We start from the raw sequence: 18855 nt of genomic DNA on the forward strand, positions 1-18855 counted from the left end.
CTTCCATTTTCTCATCTGTAAAATGCAATCAGAAAATAGCAAACCACTCCAGTGTCTTAAACTAAAAAATCCTAAATGATGTCACGAAGAGTTGGACACAATGGAAAGAACTTAACAATAACAATATAGCCCTAACCAAGGCCTATGCATGCTCAATCAGATTTGGCCAGGAAATTATTCTTAAGAGTAGTGCACAGATTAGAAATTTCAGGCCTGGGATTTAAAAGCAATTTCATCCAACACTGGCAATATAAAACTGCTTTAGAACAAGCGGCTCATCACCATCCTGGGTATTTGACATCCCTAAGTTCATTACCTTCTTCCCTAAAATTTCTCTTCATCCTGACTTAATCATTTCTAGTGCTGTTACTGGTCTCCCAGTTTGAAACTAAAGGGATTATCTATGACTCCTTTCTCCTTCAACTCTCCTATTTAATTAGTTCTGAAATTGTGTTGATTCCACATCTAAAACATTCCCTGAATATATCTCATTCTCTCAATTCTAATTGCTGCCACCCTACATCTACATACACATTGCAAAGGCCTCCAAATCAAGAAATCCCTTCATGCTCAGCCAAGGTAGTCTTTCTGATGTATATAGCTTGTGAACCTGGAACTCCACCTCCTACAATTAAGATTTCTCTCAAATTACTCTTGTCTATAAATCCTATTCTCTATTCAAATTAGATTACGCTCTATTCTCCAATGTGATCTGTACTTTCACACCTCTGTGTCATTTCCCACATTATGCCCTACGTGAGGATATCCGTTCCTTCCTTCATCTGTAGAGCTCCTGTATATCCTCAGATCTCCTTGGTAAATACCAATGTTCCACTGTTGGGTCTTATATAGTGCTTGTGTGTGTGTGTGTGTGTGTGTGTGTGTGTGTGTGTGTGACTTATATAAGGTTGTATATTATCATAGTTGTTCTTGTGTCCTTTTCCAGTCATGTATGACTCCATTTGGGGTTCTCTTGGCAAAGAAACTGGAGCGGTTTGCCATTGCCTTCTCCAGCTCATTTTATAGATGAGGAAATAGAAGCAAACAGGATTAAGTGACTTGCCCAGGGTCACACATCCAGCAAGTGTCTGAGGCTGGATTTGAACTCACAAAGATGAATCTTCTTGACTCCAGGTCTGGCACTCTGTTGCACCACTTAGCTGCTATATGATAGTTACCTACATTCATTTTTTATTTGTTCCCTAACCCTCACTAGACTGCAAGCACTATAAAGAGATGAAGTATGTCTTACTTAAAACTTTAATCTACCTAGGTTTTAGCACAGTATGTGTTTAACAAACATTTGTTGAAATGAAATTAAAATCTTCATGTTCTCAGGCTCATAAATATGTGCTGCTGTTTCATTTTTCCATCTCCCTTCTTGCCCCTTCATAATATATAATTTAGTCACTTTGGTTCATGAAGGGTGATATTCTACTTAAAAAAAATACACATATATATATATATATATATATATATATACACACACATACATATATACATGCACATATACCCATGATATATAATTATATATACATATATTATGTGTATGCAGTTAGATATGTATATACAGTTCTGTATCATTATGCACATATATATATGTATGTCTCCATCTCTATCTCTATATCTGTATCTAAAACTACCATCCAGTTCCACTTCAAAAGGTAGATTAAGTTTGCTTCTGTAAGTGTGGTTGTACCAAGTGTGTCAGTCATACTCTCTTCATGGAAAGAGAATTATCATTTTCATGACAAATAATAGATTGCTATTCCTTGGACTCTGCTTTTCTTTTAAGCCACTTGCAAGAGAGGCAAAGGCTTGAGTTGTAGGTACTTTCTCTTCTTGCCTGAAATTTAAATTAGACCTTTTTTTTTTTTTTTTTTTTTTTTTTGGTTTTGGCTGCTAGGGGTAAGGGGGAGGAATGGATGGGGGAAGTACTTAAACTGATGAAGTAGAGAGTTGATCTACCTCTTCACTCTGTAATTTCCAATAACAGAAAGCCTGGGCCTAAGCCCAGACAGCTATGAAGGAAAGGAGAAGATAATGCAAGGAAATTTTTAAATGCAGTCAGGGCCAGCCTTATATGTCACCAGGATATGTAGAAGCCCACATGAAAACCCTGGGGAGATTTATTCTGCCTCAAAACAGCAACCCTTTGATCTAGAATTCCAGCATAAGAGATTTAAAAGATTCAGCACTCTGGGTCTTAGTGGTATTTTTATCATTAGGATTTCCATTTTCAATATTAATATCCTTAGTCTACAGAGTACTTTGGCAATGATTATTTCACATGGCTCTAGAATCAAGGAAAGGCAGCACGGAATAGTGGTTAGAAATCTGACCTACAAGCCAGGAAATCCTGGTTTCAAGTCCCGCCTTCTGACACATGGCTGTGTGACCTTGGGTAGTTACTTTATCTTTCAGTGCTTTAGGCAATTCTCTATTAAGTTTAAAAGAAGCTGAGGAACTGCATTTGTAAAGGAAATTTTCTCTTCTAGGAGTTCTTTACAATAATGAAATCACAGATCAGTCCATCAACAAGCATTTACTGAGCACCTACCGATGTGCCAGGCACCAAGTCTAGTGCTAGGGACACAAGGAAAGAAAAAAAACAAAACCAGTCCCTGCCCTCAAGGAGTTTACTGTCTAATGGGGAGACAACATGCAAACAACCATGTACAAACATACTATATACGGGATAAAGTGGAGATTATTGACAGATGGAAGGCAAATGTATTAAATTAGGTTAGGAAAAACTTCCTCTGTTAGATGGGATTTTAGGAGATCTAGTTGAAGTGCAGAGCCTTCCAGGCATGGGAATGGCCAATAAAAAGTTCACTGTCTAGAGACTGTCTTGTGCAAAAAAAAAAAAAAAATTAAGAAGGCCAGTGTCACTAAATGACAGATAATGTAAGGGGAAGGAAGGTATAAGAAGACTGAAAAGGAAGGAGAGGGATGAGTTTTGAAGGGCTTTGAATGCCAAACAGATGACTAATTTTGATCCTAGAGGTGATGAGAACATTGGAATTTGTTGAATTGAGGGGGTAACATGGTAACAGCTCAGTTTTAGGGAGGGCAATTTGAGAACTGAGTGAAGGCTGGACTACAGTGGGGAGATATTAATGACAAGGAGATTAATCAGAAGCTATTACAATAACCTAGGCATGAGGTGATGAAAGCCTATACAAAGATGCTGGTAGTGTCAGGAGAGAAAAGGGGTGTTAGATGAGAGATGTTATGAAAATAGTCAATAGACAGTATGGAAGTGGAGGAGGAAGGGAGGTAAGGAGCGGGAGAGAGAGAAGGGAGAGAGAGAGAGAGAGAAGACAGAGACAGAGAAGGAGAGAGACAGAGAGAGGATTTAGGGATGACATTTAAATTATGAACCTGGGTGACTGAGAGGATAGTATGCCCTCCACAGAAATAGGAAAATTAGGGAAAGGGAGGGTTGGGGAGAGGGAGAGATAAATGGGTTCTATTTTCAACATGTTGGTTTTAAGATGCCTGTGGGACATCAAATTCAAGATAACCAGTCGGCAGTTGGAAATGTAAGACCAGATGTCAAGAGAGAGGTTGGGGCTGAAGAAATACACCTGAGATTCATCTATACAGAGATGACAATTGAATTCATGATAGCTAATGAGATCATCAAGATAAATAGTATAGATGAAGAAGAGGACCTAGAATAAAGCATTTGGGGGACACCCATGGGTAACCCAAGGGCTGTGACCTGGATAAAGATCCAGCAAAGAGACTGAGAAGGAGTGATCATACAGGCAAGAAGAGAACTAGGACACAGTAAGATCACAAAAACCTAGAAAACAGAGTATCAAGGAGAAGAGGGTGACTGACAGTATAAAAGGCTGCGGAGAGAGGTCAAGAAGGATGAGGACTAAGAAACAGTCACTAGATTTGTCAGTTAGAGATCACTGATAATTTTGGAAAGAGTAATTTTTGTTGAGTGATGACTTCTAAAGCCAGACTGTAGAGAGTTAAGAAGAGGGTAAGACGAGAGGAAGTGGAGCCGTTAATCATAAATGACCTTCTTAAGGAGTCCAGCCACAAAAGGGAGGTGAGATATGAGATGACAGCTAGCTGAGATAGAGAGATGAAATAAGGATTGCATTTGCAGATGGGGAACATGTGAGTGTACTTTCAGGCAGTAGGGAGAGGTAACAGGATAGTGGCAAAAAACATTGAAAGGGGAGCTGGAGGGAAACTAAGACTGCTTCATAATCCATTCTAGGGAAGCCCTTGAAGATAATACCAGCTTCATGCAGCCAGAGCTTCAGCATCAAATGCCTACTAAATGGACATTGAGAATTCATAACTTTCATTATCATAACAGCCTATAAACAGAGAGTTCTGTACTTCATTTTCCATTTTCTTACATCCCAGTTTCTTCATCAGATAAACAATGATTATTATTTCTAGTAAATAAGTGGAACAAAATTATCATGGAAGGCAGACATTGCCATTACCTACTTCAAACTTTTATTCATTTACTATCAATTTAATTCTAATAAAAGTTCATCCAGATTAACAACCCAAGGATTTTTCTTTGACAAGCAAGGCCCAAATAAATAAAATCCAATAAGCCTCTTGAACAGAGCCTTAAAATTATACAGCAAACACTTCTTATACAAGCCAGAAGACTCCAAAATAATCTAACAACTTTATCCACCCAGAGCAAACTAGCTTTACAAAGGGGACAATCAAAAATTATCCATTGTTTAATTCTCTGTCACTTAATATAAGTCTCTAACAATGGACAGACCAAACATTTTTCTATTGCACTTATAGATATAACAGCAACTTTCTCAATAGAAAATGACTCTGAAGCAAATTTTCTGGCATTAATACTGATGAGTATCTCCTATATATACTTCAATACCTTCATTGCATCATCACAAACAGAATAAAAGCGGAGTCTCTGGCTCTTGAGTACCTACTTAAATAAAACCCCAGAGTCAAGATCCACCTCAGAGGTCATCTAACACAGTTCTTACCTAAGCACAAATTGTCTAAACAATATGCAAGTGGCTATTTCTTTGTATGCTTTGAGCAATAGGGAATTTAATACTTCCTAAGGAAGCCAAGAATTTTGGACGATTCCAGACATCACCTATGCTGACAAAGGCCACATAGGCCAAGCTGTGGTTTTTCCAGCAGCAATGTATGGCTGTAAGAATTGGCTATTAGGAAAGCTGAGCACCACAGAACTAACACTTTCAAATTGTGGTTCTGGAGAGGATGAGAGTCCCTTGAACAGCAAGGAAGTCCAATCAGTCAGTACTTAAAGAAATGAATTCAGGCTATTAACTGTAAGGTCAAACACTAATGCTGATGTTTAAATACTCTGGCCACATGATAACATGATGGGACTCATTGGAAAAGACCTTGATGCTGGGAAAATTTGAAGGTAAAATGAAAAGGAAAAGAGGATGAGATGGAGAGATAATGTCATGGAGACAATGAACATGAACTTGGACAGACTTCTTGAGATAATGCAGGATAGAAGGGTCCAGCCTGTGATGGTCCATGGGGTCACAAAGAGTCAGATATAACTGAACCACAGAACAATGATAAATAAAATCTTCCCTGTATCTGCCTGAAATCTACATCTGTTGCTAAATTTGCCACTTGCTGCTCTTCTTTCTTCCTTTTGGAACCAAACCAGACAAATCCAATCCCCTTTGCACATAAAAAGCCTCGAAATATTTGAAGATATCTATTGTCCCCCAGCCCCCTCCATTCTCTTCTCTAGGCCCATAGTATTGAAAATAATATTAAGACATCAATAGGCTAAAAATCAATTCTATTCAGTCCACAAAATGGCACTAATTCTTCTTAGGGACAGCTAGGTAGTGCAGTGGATAAAGCACCAGTGCAGGAGTCAGGAGGACCTGAGTTCAAATCTCACCTCAGACACTTGACACTCACTAGCTGTGTAACCTTGGGAAAGCCACTTAACCCCAATTGCCTCATCCTGGGTCATCTCCAGTCTTCCTGATGAATATCTGGTCACAGGATTCAGATGGCTCTGGAGGAGAAGTGAGGCTGGTGACCTGCACAGCCCTCTCTCACTCAAAACAAAGTCAAGTGCAAGTCATGTCATTATTTCTCTGATGACATGGTCTTCTTCGGCAACGAAGGACAAACACATAATTCTTCTTACTTCTCCCTTGATCAGTCTGAGAGTAAATCTCATTTTACATTTATTATTTTATGGAATCATAATCCCCATTTTACAGATAAAGAAGTTGCAGCTCAGTCAAGGTCACGTAGTTATCACACAACAAAGTACCAACCAGAGCCCAGGCCTTTCTGATTCTCACTTCAGTTACTACACTATACCATCTCTCAAATGACTGAGCCCCTGCTAATGGCAAACTCGGAGTTCCTTATCCTCCGAATACTCAGGAAAGTCAAACCACAGAGTGGGAGAAGCCAAAGATGGAGTGTTCTCAATGACTTCTAAGTGCACTGTCTGCTTTTCGTTAACTTGCTGTCTTGTTTGCATTTGATCCTTGTGCCTGGAATGTATTTTCCATCCTCACTTCTAGCTCTTGCAAATCTTAGTTTTTTTAAAGCTCAGCTCAAGAACCCTCTCCTCCTTCAAGCCTTTTTTACTCCAAAGCTGCTAGTGTCTTCTCTCACTTTCCAAAATTGTCATTTAGTTATTTTGTGGATATTTTTGAATCTATTTAGCACATGTTGCTCCCTTGATAGAAAGTAACATCTACGAAGGTCAGGCCTTTTTTATTTTATCTTTGAGTGTTAGAACCTAAAACAGTGTCTGATACATAGCAGGAGCTTAATAAATGCCTATTGATTAATTAATTGATGGACTTGCTCTTATTTCTTTTAGGTTCTGTGCCAAAGGACCAAAGATTCACATTCCTACTTGATTCAAATCACTTATTTCTTTTCAGTATAGGTTACCTGAATATTCCTGTCAATGGGAAGATATGCTCTCTCCACATCCCCAAAGTACCTGGAAGCAACTATCTATGATAATATCAAGGCCTGTAAACACTATGATTCGAGAATGTCAAGTAGGGCTTTGCCCAAGGATGCTAAAATGTGGGTGGGGATGTCTCACAGGGCCTATCTTCTCCACCCTCCTACTAACTCTATGGGGATAGGCTGCCTTTTTTCCTTCTGCAACTTCAGCTATACTTGGATTATTCTCTAATTTCTAATCTAATCATTGCTAGCTTCACCTGGTTCTGCTCAACTGAATCTTCCCCAGTCACAATATGTAGTAGTAGCCCTAAGAATCATGCCAACACTTGCTCCTTTTCTACAAACAATAGTTCATGTTAATATAACTCTTTATGCTTGGCAAAGCACCTTCTTCCCTATATCTCAGTTAAATTTATATGAGTTCAGATCTAAACTCGGACTCTTACTAGCTGTGTCTACCCTGGGTATTACCTAATAATAGTACTTCTCAGGGTTGTAAAGATTAAAAAATAATAACATTTGTAAAGTGTTTGGTACGGTGCCTAGCACATAATAGGTGCTTAATAAATGATTATTTCCTAAACTGATTTAAGAATTTAAGTATTGGATTCTTAAATGAAAAAAAACTGAAATTCAGAGAGGTAGGTGAAGTGATCTCCACATGGTCATACAACTAGCCCTGGAATTCAAATCCAGGTCTCCTGAGTCCAAATCAGATATGGCATACTGTCTCTCAAATATTAATAAAACCAAATCTGGAATTATTTCCCCTACATTTTATATATGTATGTATATATTTGCATATATGTACATGCATACATATACATATATGTACATATGTTTGTTTTATGTGTATGTGTGTCATATTCCTGGAAGACATACAGTTCAAGATTTCCAAGAGGCAGTTTGAGATGTATGGCTATAGCTCAGGAGAGAGTCAGGGGCTGGATATATTGATCTAGGAATAATCTGCATAGGTGATTGAACCCATGAAAACTAAGTTTGAATCCTAACACTATACTTTTGTAGCTGTATGCAGATCCTTTGCTTTGCAGATGAGTTTCATTTTCCTCATCTTTAAAATGAAGAAAATAATGTTGTACTTATTAAGTCTCAGGGTTGTTGTAAAGTATAGATAATGTACGTGAAAAGTGGCCTCCAAACTGTAAATTGTTGTAGTTGGGCAAGGCAGGATGCATGGTCCAGAAGCAAAGTCTGAACAACACCTTTAGCCACTTCATCTTTGGAAACTGTTGTTTGGTTGTATGCGACTCTTCATGACCCTGTGGATCACAGAATGCCAACACTGGCCATGAGATTTTCTTGGCAAAGATACTGGAGTGGTTTGTCATTTCCTTCTTCAGGAGACTGAGGCAAACAGAGGTTGTAACTTGTGACCAGTTAAGTGTCTGAAGCTGGATTCGAATCCAGTCTTCCTGATTCCAAGCCCAGTGCCTTATCCACTGAGCCACCTGGCTGCCTCCAGCTAGGTGGGAACTTGTATCCCTTATATATTTACTAACTGCCAGAGGTTTTAAGGCTTCACTATAATACATATGAATTGATATCACAAAATAAAAATCTATATGCCATGACATTAAAAATGTGTGTTTAAATAAGTGATATTAAAATGTATTCAGTGTTGACCTATTTTTTATGTCTCACCCCAGAAGATTGTCTACATTACCTTTAATTAGTCCAGTATTTTGTCAGGTTTTTCTTGGAGAGATACAGTTGTTCCTTGAGACAAAAACTAGATAATCAATGGTTTATTCTTGTGCCTTAAATTATGCTGAGTTAAATTCTCCTATGTGATTTGAGCCTGACAAGGAAATCAGGAAGTCCTGGATTCAAGACATACCTCTGACATATGCTAGTTATGTGACCCTGGGCAAGTCACTTAATAGCTGAGGGACCCAGGCAAGTCTCTAAGACTATACATCACAAAGAAAATATTGATCTACGTTGGTAAAGGCAGTTTCCCACTGGGAGCTTTCTACCTTGATGAAATCACAGGTTCAGTTAAAAAAAGAGAAACATCATTTACTAGATCCAAAACAGGCCCCATGCACAGGCAGATTGGTGGCACAGTGGATAGAGTGCCAGGCCTGGAGTCAGGGAGACTCATTTTCCTGAGTTCAAACCTGGCCTCAGACACTAACTAGCTGTGTGAGCCTGGGCAAGTCATTTAACTCTGTTTGCCTCAGTTTCCTCATCTCTAAAATAAGTTGCAAAAGGAAATGGCAATCCATTCCAGTATCTTGGCCAAGAAAACCCAAATGAGATCATGAAGAGTTGGACACAACAAAAATGACTAAACAACAACAACGAAATCTCTCTGGTTGCTTGACAGTTTCTAGAATTTAGGATAATAATCCAGTCCAATGCAACCCAACAAGTATTTACCAAATGCTTACTACATGCAACGTTCAGCACTAGGCATGGGGTATAGAAAGACAAAACAGAGACTAGCCATTGCCCTCAAGAAGCTTATGTTGTGGCAAAGGAATAAAACATGTAAAAAGATTTGAAAAGAAAGAAAGGATTTACAACCAGGAGGACAGGAAAGCCTTCCCATATAATTGGTGGCACATGTCCTCTTACAACCTGATATGTTCATAGAATATTCATAGGTGTTCATAGAATGTTCACAGAATGATAAATTGAGAGCTCAAAGGGATTTTAGAGATCATTCAATCTAACCCCACCCCCATTTTACTGGGGGAGGGAGGCTAATGAACCTAACCAAGATCTTTGTGATCTTGTTAGCTAGCTAGTAAAAGAGCTGAGATTTGAACTCAGGTCATCTAACTGCATATCCAGTGCTTTCTTTCTCCTTTCCCCCACTGAAACACACTTTAATCACTAAAATGAAAAATCAGATACTTTTTAAGTTTCCACAAATGTGCTTTGTATGACAGTGAGCTACTTTTTGGGATTTTTAACTGGGTTGTTCATGTTCATGTTCAACCAGAGGACCACATCTGTGAGAAAGTAACACCCAAAAGTATGTGATTTGAAGGTCATCAAAAGTCTTGGCTTCCTTACTAGATAGTCACTGGGTATTAAAAATTTCTTCTGTTGGAATCATTCCTTTGACTAAGTAAGAAGTTAAGCATAGACTATCAAGTACTTGTCCTGGAGAGAGAAAGACAAGAGTTCAGATCCCACTACTGATTTTAGCTGTGTGATCATGGACAAATTACTTAACTTCTCCGAACCACTGTTTCTTCATCTATAAAACAGAGATAGTGATTCCACCAGACCCATCTCAGAAGATTGTTGTTAGGCACAAGTGAATAAATGTGATTATCTGAACTTATTATTCTTGAAAAGCTCCTGCTAAAATAAAAATTGATTATATGACATGGATACCGCAACAGCCCATGCATAACTGTTGAAGACATTAGATGAAGATGAGATGATTTACTCAAACACAGAGCCCTGAGAATTAGGACTTGAGGTGGATTCAGGTCTTACAAAGATCTTCTCCCAAAGATCCTTTAGATTCCTGATGCCATCAGTAGCAGATTCTTGCCCCCTCCAAAAGAAGTGAATTCATTTCAGTTCCTTTTGAACCAATTTGACCCCACTGTGACCTGAATTTGGCATATCAGATATCCTAAACCTTTCCTGTCTTCTTAGGCCTTGTTTTTTCCTCATACTCTGATCCATTAACACTGGCATCCTTGCTGTTTATTCCTCACACAACATGCTCCATCTCCTAACTCTAGGAGCATTTCAGTTGCTATCCCAGCATACATGAAATGTTCTCCCTTCTTATCTCTGCTTCCTGGTTTCCCTGGTTTCCTTCCTAACCCAGGTAAAATCTCATCTTCCTCAGAAAGCCTTTTCCAGTCCCCCTGATTCCCAGTGCCTTCCTTCTATTCATTACCTCCCAATTTATCCTGCTTATATCTTGTTTATATATGGTTGTTTGCCTATGGTCTCCCCCATCAGACTATAAAGTCCTGGCAAGCAGGGGGTTTCTTTTGCTTTTCTCTCCATCACCAGTGATTAACACATTGCCTGGCACCTAGAAGGTACTGAATAAATGCTTTGACTTGATTTCATTAAGCCTGTCTTTAGGCACAGACCCTGGCTCACCTAGTCTCCAGATTTTAACTTCTATAGTATAATTATACTAATAGTAATTCACATCTTTGTTTGCGGCACTCTAATATTTACCAAGTGTTTTCCCACAACATCCCTGTGAGGTAGGTGAATCAAGTACTGATATTTCCCTTTTACAGATAAAGTAAGAGAAACTCAGAGGAGTTAAGAAACTCAATCAGGATCACAAAGTTGACAAATGTCAGAGCCAAGACTTGAATCTATCTTCTAAGTTCAGGACTAGAGCTGTTTCCATGACATAGTATCTAATCTGGGATTTGTCCACAGACTTCCAGAACCCATGACTCAATAGTTATGTCAGCACTGGTATCCTTCTAACAGTGATGCCTTGGCTTCTTCCTCGTGGATTAACTGCTTGTGTTGTCCCTTTGCTTCTTCCTTTAATTTTTCCTTTTCTGATCTCACCAGGGTTAAGAGTGCAGGGGCCCTTCCAAACCCAATCTCACTACCAATCAGCAGGGATACTTTGACCTGCTCCTTTCCTGAACAGTGCCAGCAGCCTGGTTCCCTCCCCACTATGGGGAGGCTCACTGTATTGGTGGCAGACTTAGTCCATACATCTGATCTGCTTTGGCCTCATTATAGCTCAGGACTCCCAGGTTTAAGTGATCCACCTGAGATTGCAGGTATGAAACACCATGGTTCTCAATATGACCTTTGACTTCTAAGAACTAGATTCTTACCCTTGCCCCACAAAGTGAGTCATCTTAGTTGACCTCCATCCTAAGAGATGGTTCTAGGGCTTGCCCTCAGTTTCCCCTCATATGTTCCAGGCTCTTGACTCCCCTCCAATGGTTCCTCCATTGTATGTCATGGTAGGGAAAGAGATGGGTTTTAAATTCAAATCGGGCACATTAGCCCTATGATCTTAGGCAAATAATTTAACCTATGTGATTCTCATTTTCTTCATCTGAAAAATGGCAAACAATCATTCAAATGCCTACTTTGTAGGCTTGTTGTGAGGAAAAGCCTTTCTAAAACAAAAAATTATACATATATAAGTATATACACAGAGTCAGCTAGGTAGAACAGTGTATACAGTGCCAATTCTGGAGTCAGGAGTTCAAATCTGACCTCAGACACTTATTAGCTGTATCACCCTGGGCAAGTCACTTAACCTTGTTTGCCTCAGTTTCCTCTTGGATAAAATGAGCTGAAGAATGAAATGGCAAATCACTCTACTACATTTGCCCAAAAAACCCCAAAAGAGCTCATAGTCAGACAAGACTGAAAAATAACCAAACAATAGCAAAGTATATACACAAATATACATAAACACATATGTATGTAACATATATGTGTGTGAGAGAGAAATCCCATGTAGATTTTAGATTGACCCATTATATGCTAGAAACAGTTCCAAATCTGATACTATGAGAACCTGGAAAAATGTGTTACAGCTCTGGTAAGTGAAGGTACCAAGAGGGCACAGGGAACCTGGGTCGGTTTGGTGCCAAAGCCAAAGAGAACTTTCCTCCCAGTTATGCCTAAGCTCTGAATAGCATGTCCCTAGGGCCTCTAGGGAACACACAGCAGCTATTTTAAGCCAGGGAGTATCTGATGGGCATGCAGTACACCCTTGAGGGAACAAACAGGAAGTGAAAGTTGCTCTATGACCAGAGACTAGCCTTAAACTTTCTCCAGGGAATCAGAGCTGGCTACTCTTATCTCACAAGCCACTTTCCTCTTTCTCCTCCTCTAACTCCTCCTATTCTTTCACCTCCTTCTTCTCTCACCTCCTTCTTCTCATGCTCCACTACCATGACCAACGACATATAGTTAACAGGTCATTTCTCCCATCTTTCCTTAGGCATCCATATCCATCCTAAGGTTATTTTTCAATCAAGAGTTTCTTTCCACAACAGGTTTAAATTATTCTCCTTTTGTCTGTATGACATTTTTGAAATTTAAAGTAATTTAAAAGCCACAAGAATGCTATTTAGGAAACAGAAACAATAACTTCAACCTAGTGAGTAGTATACTAACAGTATACCCATTTGTAATGGGTAAATTGTGGTACAGTAGAGGGAACACTGAACCAGGAATAAGGAAACATAGTCACAAATCTTACATTTTCTGTGCAACCATGGTTCAAATTGCTTCACCTTTCCTAGTCTCAGTTTTGTTATCTATAAAATGGAGATAACATATTAACTTCATTATAATGTTGGGGTGGGAGGGAGAATTGCTTTATAAGCCTTAAAATGGTTTATAAATTTTGGTTATTGTTATTATAAGTTTTGATTGGGGAGTGGGGCAGGTCAGAGATCCTCTGAGAATCAGACTCAACATTTTTAGGAAACCAAGGAATGAAAAAGGGCAGCCACATGTTGTGTTGGATAGAGTTATGGATATTTAGGAGTCAGGAAGTCTCATCTATCTGAGTTTAGATCTAGCCTCAGACACTTACTAGATCCTGGGTAAGTCCCTTAAACCTGTTTGCCTTGGTTCCCTCATCTGTAAAATGAGCTGGAGAAGGGAATGACAAACCATTCCATTACCTTTGCCAAGAAAACTCCAAATGGAGTCAGAAAGAGTCAGATATGACTGAAAATGACTGAATAACAAATGAGGAATGGATTAAGCAATGTCCATCCCAATGCCTCGGGCACCTAAATATTGAATAATGTTCAGTTGGGCACATAGATAATGAAAAGTAGATCAAGTGCTAAGAGTCACAACTGTGTGATTTTCCTGAGGGCAACTATGGATTTATGTAACCAAAAATCTAATTATAACAGACTTGGGTCTTTTGGTGGAAGGAATGATGTTAGGGGGACATGAGAAAGAATCAAGGGAGTCACCAGGCAAATTCTGCTAAGAATCATTCCAGCCTATTGTTCATACCTCCTTTAGAAAGAATGATATCTTCCTTACCCATTGTTTCTATACATGTGTATCCAAGAAGGAATAGATTAGCCAGGAGAAAGGCTTAGAACTCTCTTTTGACTTGGTGGCATGGCAGATGAATTAGTAAATTCCAAGTAATATAGATAAGAAGGAGAAGGCAACAAGCATTTATGAAGTACCTACTATGTGCTACACACCATACAAATTCCTCATTTTATTATCATAACAACCCTGTGGGGTAGGTGCTATTATCAGCCTCATTTTATTGATGAAGAAATTGAGGCAAGCAGAGTTTAAGTGACTTTCCCAGAATCACACAACTACTAAGTATCTAAGGCTAGGTTTGAACTGACATCTTCCTGACCCCAGGCAAGTGCTCCATCTTACTGCTCTAGCCTAGTGCTATCTAGCTGCCTTTCACGTGGATAGATGATTTTAGTCTGTTTCTATGGCTGTATGAGATTTGTGTTTATATGTGTGTGTATGCCTATATACACACATATCTATATTTACTTGTAGCATATTGATTATAATAAGTGGTATCTAGCTAAATACAATATGTTTGCAACATATTACCACTGAAAGAAGCACTTATTAAATGCCTACAATGTGCCACTCACTCTCATCTGTTGTACTATACATACACTGTTATCCAGGCATGGCTATTTGTGATACAGTACTAAGTTCCACATGGTCCAATCTAAAACTTTCCATTAAATTGAGCTCCTTGAAATTCCCTCTGGGAAAATTTATTATCCCATAATTAATTCCATATCAATCACCTGTAGGTGCAATTTGAATTTGATTATTTCTACTACATTCATAATCCTGTTTAGGATACTATTGCTTAAAAAGCAAAGTAGTAAAATAACCCAGGCTTATTCTAATTTTTATCTGTTTTTACTTGTATTCAAAAGGGTCAGAAACAACTCCTGTTAGAAATACAGGTCCAAGAGTATTCTGTGTCATTCAATACCCAGGTACTAAAGACCATGCAGGTCTGGCCTTTAAAATTTAAGCATAAGAAACCAAGACAAGACACACGTCAATGAAATTACTGTCATTACCTAAAACAGCCAAGAAAGTTTAGCCCCAACCAACTAACTGGCCACAACTTCACCCATGTCAGAAATCTATCACCCTGAAATCAGTGTTTTCCTAGGTGCTTGTCCCATCCACCAACACGAGTGAAATCTACTGTGAAATCTACACCACAGTTACGAGGGCTATGGATGTCAAGAATCTATCCCCACCCACAAAGTGAGAGCTTCAGAAAGGTACAGCATTCCAGACGCTGAAACACTGCCTCCTCAATAGAATCAATTCAATGAACCAGAAACAATGTTTTACATTTAGAGGACTGTGAAACCTTCGAAAATAGCAACAGATTGCATAACATTTCAAAAGTTTCTTAAGCACTTTGTCATTCCTGCGAACGCACAGCTAAGATTAAGGGGAGAAAAAATTTACTGGTAAAGGTGATAACAGAGAACATGTACACAATTCTGATGAATTAATCCAGTTATCAGTCTAAATTGCAAGCCCATCTAATGTGGGGCACTGTAACCGAATGTTAAACTTCCAACACATTCTGTTACTTTGCTTTGCTTTAGAATCCAAAAAGCACTGAATTAACACAGAGAAAGAAGCTATTGCATTTGGCAGCTCTAGCATCACTTACCGAAAGATCGGTCTTTGGAGATGTTTTTTCTTGATGGTAACATGGTCATCCATTTAAAGGGGGGAGAATTAACTTCTTCCTGGAAACCACTCCAAAAAATCCAAGGAGGAGATTATCCTTTGCTACTGTGCTGCTAAGAGCACAGGGAAAAGAAGGGATTTTTTTCCCCTTTTTTTGATAGTTGGGGAAAACTTCCTCTCTCCCTGGCAGCTGAGCAGTGTGGCCATAGAGGCCACATAAGACAGGCACGTTGCTGCACTCCCCCACGGAGTAGGGTGTGCAAAACAGTACTGGAGAGTCAAGTTGATCTGGGCCAGAGACGTACGCCTGACCCTCAGAAATGGAACAAGGAAAGTGGGAAGCTTTGCCAAGGGTTACCCAGGTAGAAACACCCTAGGTTATTCCAGCCATGAGCCCACTTCTTCCACACGCTGGTCAAGAGTTCTGAAACACTAAGTCCCTCCCAGTCTTTAAAACATGCTGCTCTGAGGCTCAACTTTTTTTTTTTCTTCAAAATAAAAGTTGTGCAGCTGGTTCAGCATTCCCATGTGAGTACCTTCCGAAAGTTTGTTCTGTGAAAATAAGAACTATATACAAATTAATTAAGATGGATGGATCAGGGTTGTGTTGTTGGCTCCGCTTCAAGAAATTGTAATTATTTTACAATCTGGCTTTTATTCACTCTGGAAGAAGTGTAGAGACGACTCATCATTTTTGGCACTCATAACCTAATAACCTACACTTGGCTGAGGTCGAAAATACCATTTTCAACTGGTAGAAGTCTATGTGAAATAGACCAGAGCTGGAAAAGTTTAAAAAATCAGATTGCTCAATACAATGGGTGACACTACCCCCAAATGTCTGTAATCAAATGTGGTTTCATATCAAGAGAAAAGAAAATGCAAAGAGAGAAAGAAAAACAAACACAGGCTGTGAACAAGTCTGGCAAAATTGACTTGGGGCTTAGGATTTTTTAGGTGGTGCAATGAAATTTTTCATAAAAACTTAAACAAAAGAGGAAAGCTGCTTATTTGTGTGTTTGTAGAAGAGGCTGTGCTCAGATCAAAAGAAATTATGCCAGGGGTTGCTTGAGTGAATTGTCTTTCATTTGAGGAATCTTTTTCTGTCTGTAGAATAATAAGAATGATCTTTGTCGGTTTCAATATAAATTATCAGCTATAGACGCCTTTAGGGTTGATACGTTCACTATATTTTTTACATCAGCATCACCATGAGATTCCAAGAGGATGTCTGATGCATTTCAAAGGAATCAATTTTAAGATGGGTTAGAGTTCACATATGGTGCCTTAAAGGATCTAAAGTTTATGAATTCAAAGAAGAAAATGTCCCCAAGTCTCATATATCAATACAGCCAGGTGATCCAGAAAAATAAGAAAAACAATATAAAGTTCATCCAGACTGATCCTCCTTTTACAGATGAGGGAAATGAGACCCATAGAAGTTAAGTGACTTAAGGTCATCCAAGTGATAAGAGGCAGAACTGGGACTGAAAACCCAGGTTTTCTGACTCCAAGTCCAGCAGTGTGCCAGCTGAAGCATGCTGGCACTCATCAAATCACTTGTGTTATTGTGGTTTCTGGGGCAGCAATCTGAGAGCTAAGTACTTTGGCAATTCCCAAGTATTTCCACACATAGCAGGTATTTTGGGCCCTTGTCAAGGGGAAAGAGTGACAATGGAGGAAAAAAAAGGATAGGATTTGAAATCAGAGGAAATAGGTTTGATTTCTATCTCCAGTTCTTCATTATCTCTCTCACTTGTCAAGTAATTTCACCTTTCTAGGTCTCTGTGTCTTCATCTGTAAAACTTGGGGGTTTTCAATACTTCTATAGCTTTTTCTAGCCCTAATTCTATATCCTTAATGGAATTAGCACTTAAAGTATCCTGTTATTTTCTGCTAGAGAAAGGAAGGAGTCTCTGTGTTATAATGGAAAAGGTATTAGATGGAGAAGAAAGAAACTGAAGCCCCAAATAAGTTAAGAGATGATAAGGGAAGTAGTTAACTGCCTCTCAAGTCCCTTGAGTCAGGCAAATTATGCCCAGTGGCAGCTACTCTTAGGGGCCAGGGCCTGCTAGGTGGCACAATAGATAGAACACACATCTTGGACTAAGGAAGATCCGAGTTCAAAGGCAACCTCAGAAAATTATTAGTTTTATGACCTGGTACAAGTTACTTCACCTCTGTCTACCTCAGTTTCCTCAACTGTAAAATAGATATGATAATAGTATCTATCTCAAAGGATTGTTGTATCAAATGAGACATTTGTGAAGCTCTAGAACAGTACCTGGCACATAGTAGACGCTATATAAATGCTTGTTCTCTTCCCTTTGAAGATTCTGGATGGACTTGTATATGGGATTGCAGAACCACTCATCTCCAGGAATTATGGAGAACTAAAGATGAGCAAAGATGAAAATTTTTGATATGGATAAAGAGCAAATTCTGGAAACTACATAGTTAAACTTGACATTAATCTCCTACATATAAAAGTAATATCCCCTCTTGACCACTTCCTCTAACTTTCACTTTCACTCACAGATTTGGGCTCCTAACAGGTGAGTCTGTATTGATAATGCATTTTTACTTATTGTAAATCTAATTTTGCTTCTTAAAGGGAAGATCTTTCCCATCCATTAATAGGCCCATATGACCTGCTTGAGTCACATGGAAGCCTGAGTGACATGAGTCAAGCCACATGAAGCAGGAAGGGTGGGACAGGAGCAAGCAAAACTAGAGCTGAGCTGAGAGGTTGTTAGAGAGCAATCAGAGCTGGGAAAGGCAGAAACTAGTGTGAGTGGGAGAGCTTGTTTGTGATTTTAGTGCCCTCTGTATTGTTATTGTGTAAAGATGCCTTTGTTGCTATGATGGATGTGGCTTTCTGGTGTCTGAATAAATGTTTTGGTTCTGTCTTCCATGTGGAGAGTCTGTTGTATTTCATGATTCAGGATTGTACCAGGATATTCATGGCTGCCGTAGGTATTGCGAATATCACATTGGTGCCACAAGCTCTCTGATTGTAAGTTCAAATCTAGCTTCAGATACTTACTAATTGCATGACCTCAGCCAAGTCACTTAACCTATGTTCCCCTCAGTTTCCTCATCTGTAAAATGAGGATAATAATAGCACCTATCTCCCAGGGTTGTTGCAAGGATCAAATGAGATAATAATTGTAACACACTTAGCACAATCCCAGGCACAAA

The 18855-nt window shown here is 39.0% G+C and overlaps 1 protein-coding gene across 7 annotated transcripts in view; it reads right to left on the reverse strand.

Annotated features, from left to right (window-relative positions):
* Window positions 1–18855, reverse strand: part of PDE1A (phosphodiesterase 1A) — a 489884-nt gene that overhangs the window by 351841 nt on the left and 119188 nt on the right. The window contains exon 1 of one of the 7 annotated variants that reach the window (XM_072612562.1): window positions 15635–16212. The exons of the other annotated variants lie outside the window; for them this stretch is intronic. Coding sequence (XP_072468663.1) covers window positions 15635–15687 — 53 coding nt within the window. The 5' untranslated portion in view covers window positions 15688–16212. Of the gene's footprint in view, window positions 1–15634; window positions 16213–18855 lie in introns of those variants that run through there. 7 annotated transcript variants of the gene reach the window in all.

The sequence above is a fragment of the Notamacropus eugenii genome, chromosome 5, assembly GCF_028372415.1.
Source record: "Notamacropus eugenii isolate mMacEug1 chromosome 5, mMacEug1.pri_v2, whole genome shotgun sequence".
Classification (NCBI taxonomy): Eukaryota; Metazoa; Chordata; class Mammalia; order Diprotodontia; family Macropodidae; genus Notamacropus; species Notamacropus eugenii.